Source organism: Salvia splendens, chromosome 6, assembly GCF_004379255.2.
Source record: "Salvia splendens isolate huo1 chromosome 6, SspV2, whole genome shotgun sequence".
NCBI classification, from domain to species: Eukaryota; Viridiplantae; Streptophyta; class Magnoliopsida; order Lamiales; family Lamiaceae; genus Salvia; species Salvia splendens.
This window is the reverse complement of record NC_056037.1, coordinates 25,378,729-25,396,760: the sequence shown is the minus strand read 5'-3', so window position 1 is coordinate 25,396,760 and position 18,032 is coordinate 25,378,729. Positions and strand designations below refer to the sequence as shown.

General features: G+C 39.3%; 1 protein-coding gene across 1 annotated transcript; it reads left to right on the top strand.

Moving 5' to 3' along the window:
- The first annotated feature begins 1,333 nt into the window (after positions 1 to 1,333).
- LOC121809015 (RNA polymerase II-associated factor 1 homolog) lies at positions 1,334 to 17,756 on the top strand. Its single transcript, XM_042209568.1, has 3 exons — positions 1,334 to 1,490; positions 17,314 to 17,537; positions 17,586 to 17,756. Exons 1-3 carry the CDS (start codon positions 1,334 to 1,336, stop codon positions 17,754 to 17,756), a joined length of 552 nt encoding a protein of 183 aa, XP_042065502.1.
- The last annotated feature ends 276 nt before the right edge of the window (positions 17,757 to 18,032 follow it).

The following is an 18,032-nucleotide window of genomic DNA, read 5'->3' as shown; positions in this document are numbered from 1 at the left end:
GAAAAGGCAAACGTGAGCAACGTCATATTGCGATCCGGTACAACCTATGAGGGACCTCAACCGAAGAAGCCACGTGGAGAATCTAGTGGAGTGAAGGTGCTGAGAGACGTTGTCTCGGAAGAGGAGCTATGCAGACCTCTACCTCAAGTGCAGGATCCATTTTTCTTGGAGGAGGAGCCATTGGGAAAAGGTGAAACCGAGGGCATGCAGCCGAAAGTAGACTCTCTTAAGGAAAAAGGGCCAACGAAGGAGATTCCAGCCCAGAATGTGCCCAAGGAAAACTCCGGGAAGGCTGTTGAAGAACCGATGGACGGGGCGAAGGGAAGAAACATTCCCTTATCGTTTTATGACTAAGAGGAATAAAGAAAACCCAGTGGATTACTTGTCGATTTTTGGGAAGTTGGATGTTACCATATCATTCCTCCAGGCAGTGAAAATACCCTCGCTTGGAATATTTCTCAAAGAATTCATAGCCGGGAAAGCCCAGAAGAATGGAAATATCATGGTGGAAGGGATAACGTCGGCAATTGTGCAGGAAAAGCTACCGCCCAAGAGAGTCGATCCAGGTATGTTCACTTTACCTATAACTGTAGGAGATGTAAAAATCGAGCAAGCAATGTGTTATCTGGGAGCCTCTATAAATGTTATGCCATTGTCGATCTATAACCGGTTGAAGGGAGTGACGTTATCAAGCACTAGGGTGTTAATCCAACTGGCTGATAGGTCATGCATAAATCCTGAGGGTGTGTTAGAAAATGTGTTGGTGAGAGTACATGATTTTACTTATCCTACTGACTTTTATGTGATCAAGATGACTGAGTCTGAAGCTAGAGAGTCTAGTGATATTTTGCTAAGGAGGCCGTTTCTGAGAACAGCCAAGACGATAGTGGATATGGCTGAGGGGACAATTTGCATTTATTTTAATGGAGAGAAATTCACATTTGATATCAATGAAGCCATGAAAAAGCCTATCGATTCTGAAAATCTAAGCTATGTTGATGTGATTGACCCTCTAGTCCAAGATTTTCTTGAGACCAAATTATTGCAGGAAAAGCTACAAGCATTGGATGTGTATGAACAGGCTGATGTAGAAGCAGCTGCATGGTGCGATCTGATCAGTAGCCAAGGGTTGACTGACGAAGAGATAGAAGGGGCTATTAAGGACTTCTGCCAGAAATCATAATTTATTGGAGCCGCAGGGGCTAAGCTACCAGTCAGTACAGATGAATCTTCAGATGGAGAGTTAGAGAGAGAAGGGGATGTTGCAAGGAACCCTCTACTAGAAGACACACTTCCTCCACAGGTTGAGTCGAAGAAATTACCAGCGACCCTGATGTATGCTTTCCTCGGGGAAGAAAATTCATATCCGGTAATCATAAGCAACAGCCTGATAAAGGATCAAGAAGCAAGGCTACTGATCGTGCTGGGCAAGAACAAGAAAGCAATTGGATGGAGCCTTACAGATTTGGTAGGGATAAGCCCCGATGTCTGTATGCATCATATCAGACTAGAAGAGGGGGCGAAGGCACATCGAGACTCGCAGAGGAAGGTGAACCCCAACATACGGGAGGAAATATTGAAGGAAATCTTAAAGTTGATGTCATTAGGGATTATCTACTCGGTACCCGATAGCGAGTGGGTCAGCCCCGTCCAAATGGTTCCCAAGAAGTCCGTGATTCAAGTAGTCCAAAATGAGATGAATGAGCTGATACCAACAAGGCTAGTCACTGGTTGGCGGATGTGCATAGACTCCTGCAAGCTGAACGCTGCAACCAGGAAAGACTCAATTAACTATAAAGACAACCGTGACCGTGACCATTGTCACAACCGCCCATACTAGGGGTACTATAAACGAGGCGACCGTGACCACGGGATAGCAATAAAGACAACCTTTAAGGACGACAGATCATGTGAAAGACTCAATTAACTTAAAAGAATAATATTTTAGTTCATTGAAAAGTTAAGTAGCAAGTTTTTAGTTCAAAGATACTTAATGTCATAATTTCATTTTTAATTCGTGCAAATACTTCTAGCAAACAATTTTTCAAAGGAAGCGCTGGAAAATAAATATCAAAATCCAAGTAATCTCCAAAAGAACAATTATTTTAGTTTACGAAAGCCATTTTTAGAGTAACGAAGTAAGCAGCAGATTAAAGACTAAAAGTATTTGACATGCCAAAATAGTACGAAATAAAATAAACTTTTGTGACATAGTTTCAAAAATTAGCAGCGGAAATAAGGTTTCAAAGAGAGTCAAAGGATGACGCATATGTATGAAGACACAACGCATCCAAAAGTCCTAGGCCGACTCAACATCCTTCGTAACATCCCGCTCAACCTGCACATAGGGAAAAACATGTGCAGGGCTGAGTACTTGTTGCACTCAATGGGCTCATGCCGAAAACAATTATACAGTTATGTCATCCATACCAGTGATGTCGAGTTTTATACGTAGTTAAGAAATATCATCGAGAACACAAAAATATTTCATAGACTGGCCAGTCAAATAATCTCTCCATTTTCTCAACAATCCATCAATCACAATCATCAATCCACAGTGCGACGAAAGTGTGGCCACACTATTCGCCCATGAGACCGGCCGACTAGCAAGGACGGCTCTCGATCCCACCAGTGTACACAGCCTGATAGGGTTTGCGGCCCTACTCAGACCTGAATTCGTTTCACAACACAGTCATATAGCCTAACGGAGCAAGCTCAGACGAACTAGGTATCAGGAAACAATCTCACAAACAAAAACAACATGGCATGACATAACAAGTTAAACCACCCTTATAACACCACATCATATTTCCGGAAAAATAAAAAGATTTGTAAAAGAAAGCCCACCTCGTTTGCTTAAACAATTCAATATCCAACTTAGGGCAACTTTCGTTCCTTGTGCTCACGTACACACAATAACCCTTGCCAACATCACAACACAAATCAGCCTTCCATAAATTCACATTATGGTGCATCGTTCTCTAAAATTACTCATCCCAACATTCATCAATATAAGGAAAGCATGCCATAATATTTCTCAACGTATCACACATAATCACGTCATATGACACATTCCTTAATCATACATGCATCATATAATTCACCCAACTTAGCAACAAATGATATTTTAACATGGCAACAAATCTGACAGAACTATGCAGTTGGTATGTAAAAATCACCAAAAAGCCATCTGACCTAATATGAAGCTAAAATTTGGTCACAACATAGTAGACACATTCAAGTTCATCCATTTAAAATTTCACACCAAAATCATGTCATTTGGTCAGTCAAAACAACAATGAAACTCTTTGGTCGGAACACAAAAATTCTGGCAGCACTGCGCAGTTCAATTGCAAAATTTACCAAACATTCATCCTATGTCCAATGAGGCTGAAATTTTCTCAAAACACAGAAGACACTTCAAATTCATCCAGTTCAAAATTCACATCAAAATGAGGCCATTTGGTCGGTCAAATAGAAAACGAAACTTTCTGGGCGAGAATACAAGTTTCTGGCAGAATTGCGTAGTCAACTTCAAAAATTTATTAAAATTTCATTTTTCGTCAAAAGGGTCTGAAATTTACACACGACCGAAAACATCTTGAAGTTTACTCAGTTAAAAGTTTGCACCAAAATAAGATCGTTTGGTCAGTCAAACACACGTCGGAATCCACTGTCCGAACTCCACAGTTTTCTGGTTTCCCAATTTTGGAATTAGGTTCTTCCTCATTCATCCAAACACAATTTTTCATGCTCCTCACACACAAATATACTTCGAAAGGTTTTCACAATCATGTTCTCATATAATCACACATCATTCACCAATTAATCATTCAAACTTCAAACATATTCATTCACAATCGCATATTCACAATTTTCCTCATACAAAACACAAATTCCCACCCATTAATTATGCGATCTATGATTCCTACACTCACTATATGCATGAGGGAATCAAGAACAAGGTTTCAATGGAGAAGATGAGGAAAAGATTTTGGTTATACCTTCTTGAATCAAAAATCAAACGGTAGAAGCAAGAACTCTTGAAAATCCAACTCCAATGGATGCAAGACAAGGATGGAAGGAATTTTGGAAAGGATGAGGAGAGGGAGAAGAGAGTGGCGTGTGAAGAGAGGGAGATGATGGAGGTGGACGAAAATTTGAGGGAGAATGGGGGCTAGGGTTTAGTTTAGGTGATTAAATAGTCCTAAGTTTAATCCCAGAAATTAATTAATTAATTAATTGTGGAGGAATAAAATAGAGGCCAATAAATAAAATCCCATAATTAAAAGCAATACAAGTTTTCAAAAATTATGGCTAGAAATTCAATAAGGAATTTATTTAGTATTTACTTGGAGAGAAATAGATTCACAATTTAGGAAATAAAACAATGAATATTCCACAAACAAGGGAACAAAATAAATTAAATCTCCAAGTAGGAAATAATGAGGGAGGGGGGGCGAAAATCTTGATAGTGTGCACAAGGAAATTATTTAAATCCTCAAGTAAATAGAATATGATTTAAGCCAAAAATAACGTGTGGGATGTAGACACAATAGAAGATAAATATTCACATCCCCAATTAATTTGACTTAGGTATTTAATTGAATAAAAGGAATTCCACAAAATAGGAAACAAATTGGCTTAATTATCCACAAGGAAATAATTTAAATCTTCATTTAATTATGGCGAGGAAACAAAATGTGGCATGATTTTAATTGGATTTAAAATAAAAGAAGGGAATCAACAAGGAACCAATTTATTTAAAGAAAAATAATCCATCCTGCTAATTAAAATAGGGGATTTTCGACACTCACAAAAGTAATAGGCTATAGTTCGAATTTCATGTAGCACAATTTAGGGATAATTTGATTTGGATTTAATTTGGATAAAAATCCCAAAACAGTTAATTAAATCCAAAAAAAATAAAATTTCCAATAATTGGAGGGGCCGACAATTGCAACTTTATTTGGCCAGAACAAGATGCATGATCTTATTTAAATTGATTCCCCACATTAAAAATATAAATAACACTTCCTTCCAAAACCCATGACAATTTATTCCACATAGTCATCTCAATCACGTAGCAACAATTAAATTTCAAAAAAAGAAAATTCCAATCGACATATTAAAATAAAAGTCGCAAAAATTTTGGGATGTTACATCCTTCACCTCTTAACAGAAATTTCGTCCCGAAATTTGACCGTCTCACATAAATAACTCGGGGTACTTTTCCTTCATTCTATCTTCTAACTCCCACGTGGCTTCCCGGGACCATGGTGTTTCCACAACACCTTCACAGATGCCATCGACTTGTTTCGCGACTCTTGCACCTTCCGATCTATGATTGACTCGGGCCTTTCCTCGTAGCTCATGTCGGGGTCAGGATCACTTTCTCTTGATGAATCACATGCTTGGGGTCGAACACGTACTTGCGCAACTGCGACACTTGGAACACGTTGTGCACGTTCCCAAAGCTGGGAGGTAACGCCAAGCGGTGCGCTACAAGACCTACTTCATCGATAATCTCGTACGGCCCTACAAAATGCGGTTTCAGCTCGCCTTTCACTCCAAACCTCACAACTCCTTTCGTCGGGGATACCTTCACGAATAGTTTGTCACCAACATCGAATTTGATTTTCGTTCGACGCACGTCATCACACGACTTCTGCCTATCTTGAGCTTCTTTGATCCTTGCGCGGATTTGATGCATAATTTCCGTCATTTCCCTTATAGCGTCGGGTCCTAACATCTTCGTCTCGCCAACTTCATCCCAATAGAGTGGGGATTGATACTTCCTGCCATACAAAGCTTCATACAGAGCCATATCGATTGTCGCTTGATAGCTATTGTTGTAGGCAAACTCAACCAATGGTAGAACAGTTTCCCAACTTTCCCTTCGATCTAAGACAACGGCTCGCAGCATATCCTCAAGCGTTTGAATCGTTCTCTCTGACTGCCCGTCCAATTGCGGGTGATATGCAGTGCTGAAGTTTAATTGTGTGCCCAATTCTCGTTACAAACTCATCCAAAACTTTGATGTGAAGTTCGTATCGCGGTAGGATACAATGGTCTTTGGAACTCCATGCAAACGTACAATCTCGCTCATGTAGAGTTTAGCTAACTTGTCTGCTCCATAAGTAATCTTAATCGGTAAGAAGTGCGCGCTTTTAGTAAGTCGATCGATAATTACCCATATCGCAATGTTGCTCTTTTGTAACTTCAGCAAACCCGTCACAAAATCCAAAGCTAGATGCTCCCACTTCCACTCGGGAATTTCAAGTGGTTGCAATTTCCCATATGGTCGTTGGTGTAAGGCCTTCACTTGTTGACATGCTAGACATCGCTCCACATACGACGCTACGTCCCCTTTCATTCCATTCCACCAAAAACGTTGCTTCAAATCTCGATAAATCTTCGTGCTTCCAGGGTGGGCAGTGTAAGGCGTGTCGTGCATTTCACTCAAAATCTCATCTTTTAGCGCCTCATCGCTCGACACACATAATCATCCATCGTACGTCAAAGCATTATCCGTCTTCTCACGGTAGTGATCAAGCTTCTCGGCTCTTACCTTCACACGTAATTCTTCCAACTTCTCATCACGTCGTTGGGCTTCTATGAGCTTGGTTCTCAAATCTGGCTCAATCACTAGTGTCGCGATTCTTCCTCCTACTGTCTCGGGCGCTTTCACTATCTCCAATCTCATTCTGTCGAATTCGCGAATCAATCCTTCCTCTTGCGTTAGGAAATAAGCCAAATGCGGTTGGTTCTTCATACTCAAAGCATCGGCTAGTACGTTCGCCTTGCCCGGATGATATGAATACCACAGTCATAATCTTTCACGATCGCTAACCAACGTCGCTGTCGCATGTTTAGCTCCTTTTGCTCGAAGAAAAACTCGAGACTCTTGTGATCCGTATATATTTCGCATCTCACTCCATAGAGATGATGTCTCCAAATTTTCAGTGCATGCACTACTACTGCTAGTTCCAAGTCGTGAGTCGAAAAATTCAATTCATTCGGTCTCAACTGTCGGGAAGCGTATGCTATCACTTTCCCATCCTGCATCAACACGAATCTAAGTCCTACTTTCGATGCATCAGTATAGACAGCGAAGTCCTTGTCGGCTGCCGGTACAGCTAGAACGGGTGTTGTAGTCAACTTCTCTTTCAACAGTTGGAAACTCGCCTCGCACTCCGGCGTCCAAACCACTTTGATTCCTTTCTTCAACAGTTATGTCATTGGTCTCATGATTTTAGAGAATCCCTCAATGAATCGTTTCATCCTTTATCTTTACAAACAACACAGGCGCTCCCCACGGTGATACACTAGGTCGAATAAATACCAAATCTAGAAGTTCTTGCAACTGAATCTTCAATTCAGCCAACTCTTTAGGGGCCATTCGATACGATGCTTTCGATACTGGCGCAGATCCGGGTTCTAAGTCGATGGTAAACTCTACTTGTCTCTCGGGGGGCAGTCCAAGTAAGGTTTCAAGGAACACATCAGGAAAGTCTCGTACTATTGTCACGTCTTCCACTTTCAAATCCTTCTTTTCTTCTCCGTTCAAGTACACGAGATACGCCAGACGCCTTTTTCTTATCATCGTGGTTGCTTGTAAAGTAGAGATTATGGAGGTTCGTCGGTTCAAAGAAATCCCACATAAGATAGTCGACTCGTCGTTAGGGGCTCGAAAAGAAATTTTCCTCTCCTTGGAATGTTGCATCGAGAACTCAGAATATGTATCAAGAACTCAAAGTTTAATTGAAAAGTATTAACTTGGATATGAACCAATTTCGAATTGTAACAATTGGTTATGATCATCCCCACGGAGCTTGAAAGAACATAAGATAGGCCATGAATATGGGATGGAATCGAATTAAAGTCAATTCTCATAGTAGGCTACCAAACAAGATAATCCAGTTGTTCGACCAAATTTGAAAGGTCCACATATCAATGGATAATGACTTAAAGGGTTGAGAAAAAAAATGATCAGTTGTATGTGGATTGAGAAATGTAGGCGGTTGTCACAAAGCGGTACTGATCATGGTTCAACAAAAATCATAATATGGAATGATAGAATCACATTAATGGGTTCATATGTTTGTGAAAGGCAACCAAAGTCAAAGGGGCTTTTGAAAAAAATTAAGTGGATTAAGTTGTTAAGGCAAGGTACAAAATGTAGGCCTTAACTTCGTTTATGGAAAGAATACATATAGTGGAATTGAACCAAAAAGAATTTCACTCCATGAGAAAGAACATGACACATACATGGTTACAAAATGAAAAGCTCAACAAAAGTTCAAAGTAGAATATCCCATAGAAAACATGTCTGCAAAACGTGCCTATATTGAAGGACATGACTGCAAGCAGCCTTAGGAATGAAGTTCAATAGCAAAGGCTAACAAAGTCAAAATATTGTTCGTATAAATAATAAGTCAAAGAAGACTATAATTAATCCAATTGTCCAAAGTTATGAAGGCAACACCACATTCCAAGAATTGAAAGTGAGTTATGACTCAATGGAGGAAAAGAAATATTATGCATCACTTACAAGGGGTGAATGAAACAAGCTGTTAAATAGACAAGGGCTCACAGTTATTTGAGAGGTCCTGAAAAATAACTTCTTAGAATCCAAGTAAGAACTGTTGATTAAAATAGTTTGTTATAGCTATTAAAGTTGCACCACCTCGTTCATCTTTTGCAAGCCGAGACTGGTAACATCGCTCTAAGAACTGCTGATTCCACGCGGAGATTCTTCGTGTCAATGCTACTAATAATGATAGTCGGAGTCCATATCTTCATAAAGTTCTCTGCATGCCATAATGATTATCCTCGTAGGATATTGTTGTCATCCTCGTGCTCCTTAGCAGGGTATGAAGATCATCTCCATCGTTTTGTCGCTTATGCCCGATTACACTATACTAATTTAAATCACGAGTATGACCGCTCGTCGTTGCATGAAAATATCACTTAGCTTCAACTCTTCTTGTCTCTCACCTTGACTTAAGGGTTTGCCTCAACTTTCATATTATCGTACGTTTCATTGCTCAGAGAAGCAATAGTTAAGTTTTCAACTTAGAACTACTATTCGCGCGGTCAACTAGGCTTATATTTTAGGTACTCTAAGTTCACAACACAATTCGTCATCTCATAGATCATCATCTACCACAATTTACGTCATTCAGACCTCAAGATAAACACACAACATTTTCACATCCCATAGCAAAATACTTTCGAACTTCACAATTATATTCACAACTTTTGAAACAAAATTTCTTTACACATTCACACTTCCATAGCTTAATTTTCCAAACGAAAAAGTTAATTTAATTTATTTTTTTATGTATGTATATATTTTTTTTGAACAATTCTTAAACACAACATTTTCCATTGATCAATTAAATTTCCCCAAAAGAAACAACTAACATGTTTCCATTTGAAGTTCAAGGATATTGCAAAACATAAATACTTCTCCTCAATCAAACAACTTTCCAAAATTACTAACTTTCCACAATATAAACATTTTTCCTCAATCAAACTCTACTAGAACAACTAGTCATCAATATTACAAAACATCAACCACAAAATCCTTTTCCATTTTTTTTTCTACATATCAAAGCATGCAAATCTTTCAAAGCTCATAAAACATTTGTATTCCAAACAAAACACTCATGCGCTTCACATATATGTTTGAAACAACATTCTTAGATTACACATTTTTTTTCAAAAATTTTAACATTCTCAAAACAACTCATCCACTTTCGTCCTTCATGTAAAACACTACATCATCCTATGTTCACATGCTCACGTCGTAGTACTTTCACACATATAACACATACTTAGGTCATCATACCAATCTTGCTCATGTCCCACATAATCATACCATAACAATATCATATTCGCACATACAACACGTGCTTAGACCATCTTGCCAATCATGCTCATATTCCCTATAATCACACTATCACAATAGCATTTTCACACATATAACACGTGTTTAGATCATCATGCCAATCATGCTCATGTTCCACATAATCTTATCATCACAGTATCATTTTCACACATAACGTTTATTCACATGCGTACACTTGCCAAAACATCCTCGTGAATTTTGTACATCGATCTCACATTCTTTCAACAACTAAAAACATACCTCACTTTCTTTAGTTGAGCGTGATGCTTCGGATGTTGAGCCTTCGTGACACGTCTAGTCCAAGGTTCACTAATCTAGACTTAAGGTAAAAGAAGACTATCGGACCAGAGCGAAAGAACGATGCTCTGATACCACTCTGTCACAACCGCCCCATACTAGGGGTACTATAAACGAGGCGACCGTGACCACGGGATAGCAATAAAGACAACCTTTAAGGACGACAGTTCATGTGAAAGACTCAATTAACTTAAAATAATAATATTTAGTTCATTGAAAAGTTAAGTAGCAAGTTTTTATTTTAAAGATACTTAATGTCATAATTTCATTTTTAATTCGTGCAAATACTTCTAGCAAACAATTTTTCAAAGGAAGCGGCGGGGAAATAAATATCAAAATCCAAGTAATCTCCAAAAGAACAATTATTTTGGTTTACGAAAACCATTTTTAGAGTAACGAAGTAAGCAGCAGATTAAAGTCTAAAAGTATTTGACATGCCAAAATAGACGAAATAAAATAAACTTTTGTGACATAGTTTCAAAAATTAACAGCGGAAATAAGGTTTCAAAGAGAGTCAAAGGATGACGCCTATGTATGAAGACACAACGCATCCAAAAGTCCTAGGCCGACTCAACATCCTTTGCAACATCCCGCTCAACCTGCACATAGGGAAAAACATATGCATGGCTGAGTACTTGTTGTACTCAATGGGCTCATGCCGAAAACAATTATACAGTTATGTCATCCATACCAGTGATCTCGAGTTTTATAAGTAGTTAAGAAATATCATTGAGAACACAAAAACGTTTCATAGACCGGCCAGTCAAATAATCTCCCCATTTTCTCAACAATCCATCAATCACAATCATCAATCAACAGTGCGACGAAAGTGTGGCCACACTATTCGCTCACGGGACCGGCCGACATGAAGGACGGCTCACGATCCCACCAGTGTACACAGCCTGATAGGGTTTGCGGCCCTACACAGACCCGAATTCGTTTAACAACACAGCCATATAACCTAACGGATCAAGCACAGACGAACTAGGCATCATCCAACAATCTCACAAACAAAAACAACATAGCATGACATAACAAGTTAAACCACCCTTATAACACCACATCATATTTCCGGAAAAATAAAAAGATTTGTAAAAGAAAGCCCGCCTCGTTTGCTTAAACAATTCAATATCCAACTTAGGGCAACTTTCGTTCCTTGTGCTTACGTACACACAATAACCCTTGCCAACATCACAACACAAATCAGCCTTCCATAAATTCACATTATTATGCATGTCCTATCGTTCCTTTCATCGTTCTCTTAAATTACCCATCCCAATATACATCAATATAAGGAAAGCATGCTATAATATTTCTCAACGTATCACACATAATCACGTCATATGACACATTCCTTAATCATACATGCATCATATAATTCACCCAACTTGGCAACAAATGATATTTTAACATGGCAACAAATCTGACAGAACTGTGCAGTTGGTTTGTAAAAATCACCAAAAATCCATCCGACCTCATATGAAGCTAAATTTGGTCACAACACAATAGACACATTCAAGTTCATCCATTTAAAATTTCACCCCAAAATCATGTCATTTGGTCAGTCAAAACAAGAATGAAACTCTCAGGTCGGAACACAAAATATCTGGTAGCACTGCGCAGTTCAATTGAAAAATTTACCAAATATTCATCCGATGTCCAATGAGGCTGAAATTTTCTCAAAACACAGAAGACACTTCTAATCTCATCCAGTTCAAAATTCACATCAAAATGAGGCCATTTGATCGGTCAAATAGAAAATGAAACTTTCTAGGCGAGAATACAAGTTTCTGGCAGAATTGCGCAGTCAACTTCAAAAATTTATTAAAATTTCATCTTTCGTCAAAAGGGTCTGAAATTTACACACGACAGAAAACATCTTGAAGTTTACTCAGTTAAAAGTTTGCACCAAAATAAGATCGTTTGGTCAGTCAAACACACGTCGGAATCCACTATCCGAACTCCATAGTTTTCAGGTTTCCCAATTTCGAAATTAGGGTTTCTTCCTCATTCATCCAAACACAATTTTTCATGCTCCTCACACACAAATATACTTCGAAAGGTTTTCACAATCATGTTCTCATATAATCACACATCATTCACCAATTAATCATTCAAACTTCAAACATATTCATTCACAATCGCATATTCACAATTTTCCTCATACAAAACACAAATTCCCACCCATTAATTATGCGATCTATGATTCCTACACTCACTATATGCATGAGGGAATCAAGAACAAGGTTTCAATGGAGAAGATGAGGAAAAGATTTTGGTTATACCTTCTTGAATCAAAAATCAAACGGTAGAAGCAAGAACTCTTGAAAATCCAACTCCAATTGATGCAAGACAAGGATGGAAGGAATTTTGGAAAGGATGAGGAGAGGGAGAAGAGAGTGGCGTGTGAAGAGAGGGAGATGATGGAGGTGGACGAAAATTTGAGGGAGAATGGGGGCTAAGGTTTAGTTTAGGTGATTAAATAGTCCTAAGTTTAATCCCAGAAATTAATTAATTAATTGTGGAGGAATAAAATAGAGGCCAATAAATAAAATCCCACAATTAAAAGGAATGCAAGTTTTCAAAAATTATGGCTAGAAATTCAATAGGGAATTTATTTGGTATTTACATGGAGAGAAATAGATTCGCAGTTTAGGATATAAAACAATGAATATTCTATAAACAAGGGAACAAAATAAATTAAATCTCCAAGTAGGAAATAATGAGGGAGGTGGGCGAAAATCTTGATGGTGTGCACAAGGAAATTATTTAAATCCTTAATTAAATAGAATATGATTTAAATTTGGTAATTTCTTTATAGGAAAAGACTCCCATAAAATAGGCATCAGTAAAATAGATTTCCCACAAGGAAATTAAGCAAAAAAAAAACGTGTGGGATGGAGACACAATAGAAGGAAAATATTCACACCCCTAATTAATTTGACTTAGGTATTAATTTGGTATTTAATTGAATAAAAGGAATTCCACAAAATAGGAAATAAATATATTCTCCTCTACAAATAGGGGGCGAAAATTGGCTTAATTAGCCACAAGGAAATAATTTAAATATTCATTTAATTATGGCGAGGAAACAAAATGTGGTATGATTTTAATTGGAATTAAAATAAAAGAAGGGAATCAACAAGGCACCAATTTATTCAAAGAAAAATAATCCATCCTCCTAATTAAAATAGGGGATTTTCGACACTCACAAAAGTAATAATTTGATTCGGATTTCGAATTTCATGAAGCACAATTTAGGGATAATTTGATTCGGATTTAATTTGGATAAAAATCCCAAAACTATTAATTAAATCCAAAAAAGAATAAAATTTCCAATAATTGGAGGGGCCGACAATAGCCACTTTATTTGGCTAGAACAAGATGCATGATCTTATTTAAATTGATTCCCCACATTAAAAATATAAATAACACTTCCTTCCAAAACCCATGATAATTTATTCCACATAGTCAACTCAATCACGTAGCAACAATTAAATTTCAAAAAAAGAAATTTCCAATCGACATATTAAAATAAAAGTCGCAAAAATAGATGGCATAAAGATTCGTCTTGCTGTTAGATCCATTCTGTGCTATACCACACCAACGTCATCTTATTTCAATAAGCCTTAGAAATAATCGGACTGACATTGCAACATTTCGCGATAGCTAGTCTAGGCCTATCTGGGTTGTGAAATTCTTATTTATCTTTGTTTAAAACTGACCGTGTTACCTTAAATTGGACGACGCCCACAACCAGTCTACTAAAACAAAGACTTAGACTTTGTTATGTTTGCTTATATATTTAAATATGCAATAAACAACCATTAAATGTAAAACATAACAACATTATGACAAAAATAATCTGTTGCATTTATAGGAAAATAACCATTAGAGTTTTACAATATGCAATTACTCGAAAGGTGTTTCCAGTATACAAAACCCTAACAAGTTCTGTTTAGGTTTTAAACTCTCCCACTTATCCCATTGTATAGTCTAAGTGTGAGAAGTTTTTAGTATAAGCATGTTTTGTTTTCGTTTGGTATGTTTGTGTGTCAGCCATACTGGCCATTAACTTTTACACTTGACAGCCTTATCTGAGGGCAGACACTCGTGAAGTGGGAGGGGGGATGCAATGGCCAGTATGACATGTATGTATGTGTAGTCTGTGTTTAGTGTTTGTGTAGTATTTTTCTAGGTCTTTTTTTTATATATACGCATTGATGGGTCTTAAAACTCAACCGTCTCGAGCTGACGGTGAGGGGAATTAAGGGAGACAGGACATGCTGGACAATGAAAACCACCCCCTTAGTACCCCCTAGTCAGTACAAATGAAGCGAGTATAAGAGAAAAGCCCATCCTTAGAGCCAAGCACAAAAGCCCTCTTAAACTGTGAGTTCAGAGCCTAAAGTAGAACCACTTTCCACCAATTCAGAAAAAAAAAGAGTCGCTACCACAAGATGCCTAGGGTAAAGTGACCGCGTGCAGCAAACACTAAAGGCAGTAGGAAACACCTTCCCCCCCGTCTATTAAAAACAAAATAAAACCACCCTTAGAACCCCGCCTTCTAGCCATATATACCCATATATAACCCATCAACCACTGGGACTGTGTGTGCGAGTCATAAGGTGAGAAGGCAACTGGCCAGCCGGACATACAAGAAGAAAACCAACTGGAAGAAATAGAGAAGCAAAGAGAAAAATGACCAGGAATAGATTCCAAGGTCCAAAAAAAAAGAGAAAAATGTGGAGAAAATGGTCGGAAACACATGACCACCAAAAAGATAAGAAGGAATAAGGATGGCGAAGCCACAAGACGCTACTGACCAGTTGGGGGCCAATATCAGAAAATGTCCAGCCGTGAGAAGTATCAGCCGAAGGCTCAATGCACACAGTCCCCCTACATCGAAATAAAGTAGAAGTTTTTTTTGAACTTAGAGCCTTAGGAACAACCACCCCGAACCTTATAAACCAATGGCCCCGTTACAAGCCTTTAAGACCATCAGTGGCCGCACGTGAAAGCTAAGTCCGAAGCAACTAGTGGTTCAGCATTATGAGAGAAAACATTTCTAAACTACCTGTGAGGAATGAGCGACTGAGCGAATCCAGTGTTTGGCCGAGAGTTTGGGCGATCTTGACAAGTGGATATACTGACTTGGGAGGAAAAGGGGGGCGGCAGAAGTTCAAGGCTTTCTAAGGCCGGATTGCACCCGATCCCAAGGGGAGGGATGGTTGAAAATATAGCCCGATTAATGCATTAAAGTGTTTTTGTGTGTTTATGTGTTTTTCTTTCTTTTGTATATTGCGTCTTGTTTAGAGTCTAGGTTAGGATAGGTTCGGTCAGGGGGCGTAACCAGGCTAGAATGCGACTTTTTTCCTTTTGTTTGTTCTTCACGCTTGAGGACAAGCATGTGGTAAGTGAGAGCAGTTTTATAAGTAATATTCTAGGCCTTGGTTACTGGTCAGTATGATGTGCATAATTGGCATACATCTGCAAAATAGTTGCTAAGGTGTGCAGGAAAAAGGGGTTCTAGTCAGTTGAACAGACTCGGATAGCTCGGGTGAAAAGGGCACAAAAGGGGCGCTACTGACCATGATGCATGCCGAAAAGGGCTCGAGATGGAGAAGAAGGATTGCTGGGAGGATCAGCCACAAGTAAGGGCAAAGGTGTCATTTCGTGAAGGGAGTCTACCATAAAAATCAAGGGCAGGCCTCCATATAAAAGGAGCCACTTGGAGAGAAGAAATCATCATCAAAGTTTATCCTTTTTTTACACTCTTAGTGAGAGTAGTTTCTCTCGGCAGATCAGACTTCCAGCCCTGTCCTTCACATTCTCATTCCTCGCCACAGCCATGGTTACCTGAGAGTTCCATCATTTCGCCAGAGTTCCACATCCTTTCGTTCCAGTCAGCGTGTTTCGTAGTGTTAACAGTACCATCGCCCGGAGTGGCAAAACAATCTTTACTTGCTTTCTTAGTTAATCGCACTTAGTTTTCTTACGTTGGATCTATTGCGTTTTCAATATTAGCTCATTTTGAAGTACTTTGGTTGAGATCATTTTGAAGTACTTTGGTTGAGATCCGAATGTTTAAACTCTATGAAGTTGTTTTCAAGCATCGCGTCTTGTTTGATTCCGTTTCTTTTCGCCTATATAGGTTAGATCTAGTTGCTACTGTGATTTCCAAGTGTTGAATGCATGTTTTCATTTTCCGCATTGTTAGATCTGAGTTCATGAGTTTAGATAGCTGATAGATTTTAGATCTGAAATGGTTAAGTGTGAAAGCCTAGTTTACGTGAGTTCTGCAACCTTGCATGTCACGCAGTAAGCGTAATTTTAGTCTCATTAGTTTAATCTTCCGATTTGGTGCTTTAATCGTAGATTCGTGTTTTTGAAGTTGTTAATCTGCAGTTCTTGTTTATAAATCTAGGTTTGTTGATTTGATTTAATTCTTGTTGAAGAAGAAGACATCCATATCCAAGTTTGGGACCACTTTGCTTGTCCTCTACTCTTCAGCTGGTACCTACAGATCTGTTAGAGTAGCCACCCAACTACCACTTATTCTCTGATATTCTGTTTAACCATTATTAGTAACTCAGTACTGTCCACCTATTTCCCAGACACCATGTTCCCACACAGTCACGTACACAGCTGCCGTTCAAACATCTTTCACACCTCCTAGTCAGTAGAGTTCCATCTTTGATTCTTGTTAGGTAGAACCTCAACCCAAGCGTGGTAGCTAACCAAACCTCTCCAAAATATCACCACAATTACCAAAGCGTATTTGTCTTTGTGGGATTCGACCCTTACATCTACTACACTAGTCAGTAGAAGTGGGTTGACGAATTATTGATACCAGGTTCAGGCTTAGCTAGGATTTCTTCCTGATCAGTAGGATACGTCCTTGCTTGACACGACACCTGCAAAAACCTGCTCTTTCACCGCTTCACAACTAGCCCCTCTGGAAATCCCTGCCATACCACAAACCTTGGTAGAAATGCCAACATCTCAAGCTCTATCCACATACAGAGAAAACCCCTAAATTCCACCTGAAACCCTAACCCAAGAAATATCCCCCACTGTACCAACCTCCCATACCGAAGCCCAATCCCCTACGGACCCCACGGAAGAAGAAGAGAACATCGAAGAGGAGGAAGAGGGAAAGGCTGGAGGGGATGACCAAACTACTGGGGCAGGGGATGAGGATGAAGAAAAACTGATTGAGGTGGGTGATGAAGGTGATGAGGGTAGTGATGCAAAGGGAGATGAGAAGGTTGAGCGTAGTGAGGCAGATGGAGATAAGGAGGCTGATTCTGAGGGCGAGGGGGTACAAAAGCAAGCCGAAGAGGTTGACTAGGATAGTGAGAGACAAAAGGATAAAGACGATGGTAGGATAGTTGGAGACGAGAAAGCAGTTGAGAGCGATGCAGTGTCTGAGAAGGTTGATGAGGAGGAAGCTGAGAAAGAAATTGAGGCCGAGATTGTTTTGATAGATGATGTTAAGTTAGAGGACAAGGGAAACCCGACGGATGAGAGAACGTCATAGAGGCATTCTCGTCGGGCCAGGAAGATAGAAGACGGAGCGTTGGCAAACCAGACCGGGGAACTGAGACAAAGCGATCCTGAGGAAACAGGGGAGATATTCCCTAGACCCAAGAAACACCAGCCGCTACAGAGGATGTCTCTCCAGAGGCTTTGGAGAAGAGGAGCAAGGCGGAAAGTAAACGTAAGGGGAAGCAATAAGCCATTCCCCCGAAGAAGAAGCCTTGCCAGGCCTCCAAAGGCCATGGTGATCAACGAGCCCACCCTAGAGACTGTCCGA

What these genes read in the sequence shown, in the direction of transcription:
- LOC121809015 (XM_042209568.1), top strand. Translation starts at nt 1,334, where the DNA reads ATGTATGCTTTCCTCGGGGAAGAAAATTCATATCCGGTAATCATAAGC. An exon ending in AGGGATAAGCCCCGATGTCT is followed by an intron (nt 1,491 to 17,313) that starts GTATGCATCATA and finishes CCCATACCGAAG; the next exon opens with CCCAATCCCCTACGGACCCC. An exon ending in CTGATTCTGAGGGCGAGGGG is followed by an intron (nt 17,538 to 17,585) that starts GTACAAAAGCAA and finishes GAGAGACAAAAG; the next exon opens with GATAAAGACGATGGTAGGAT.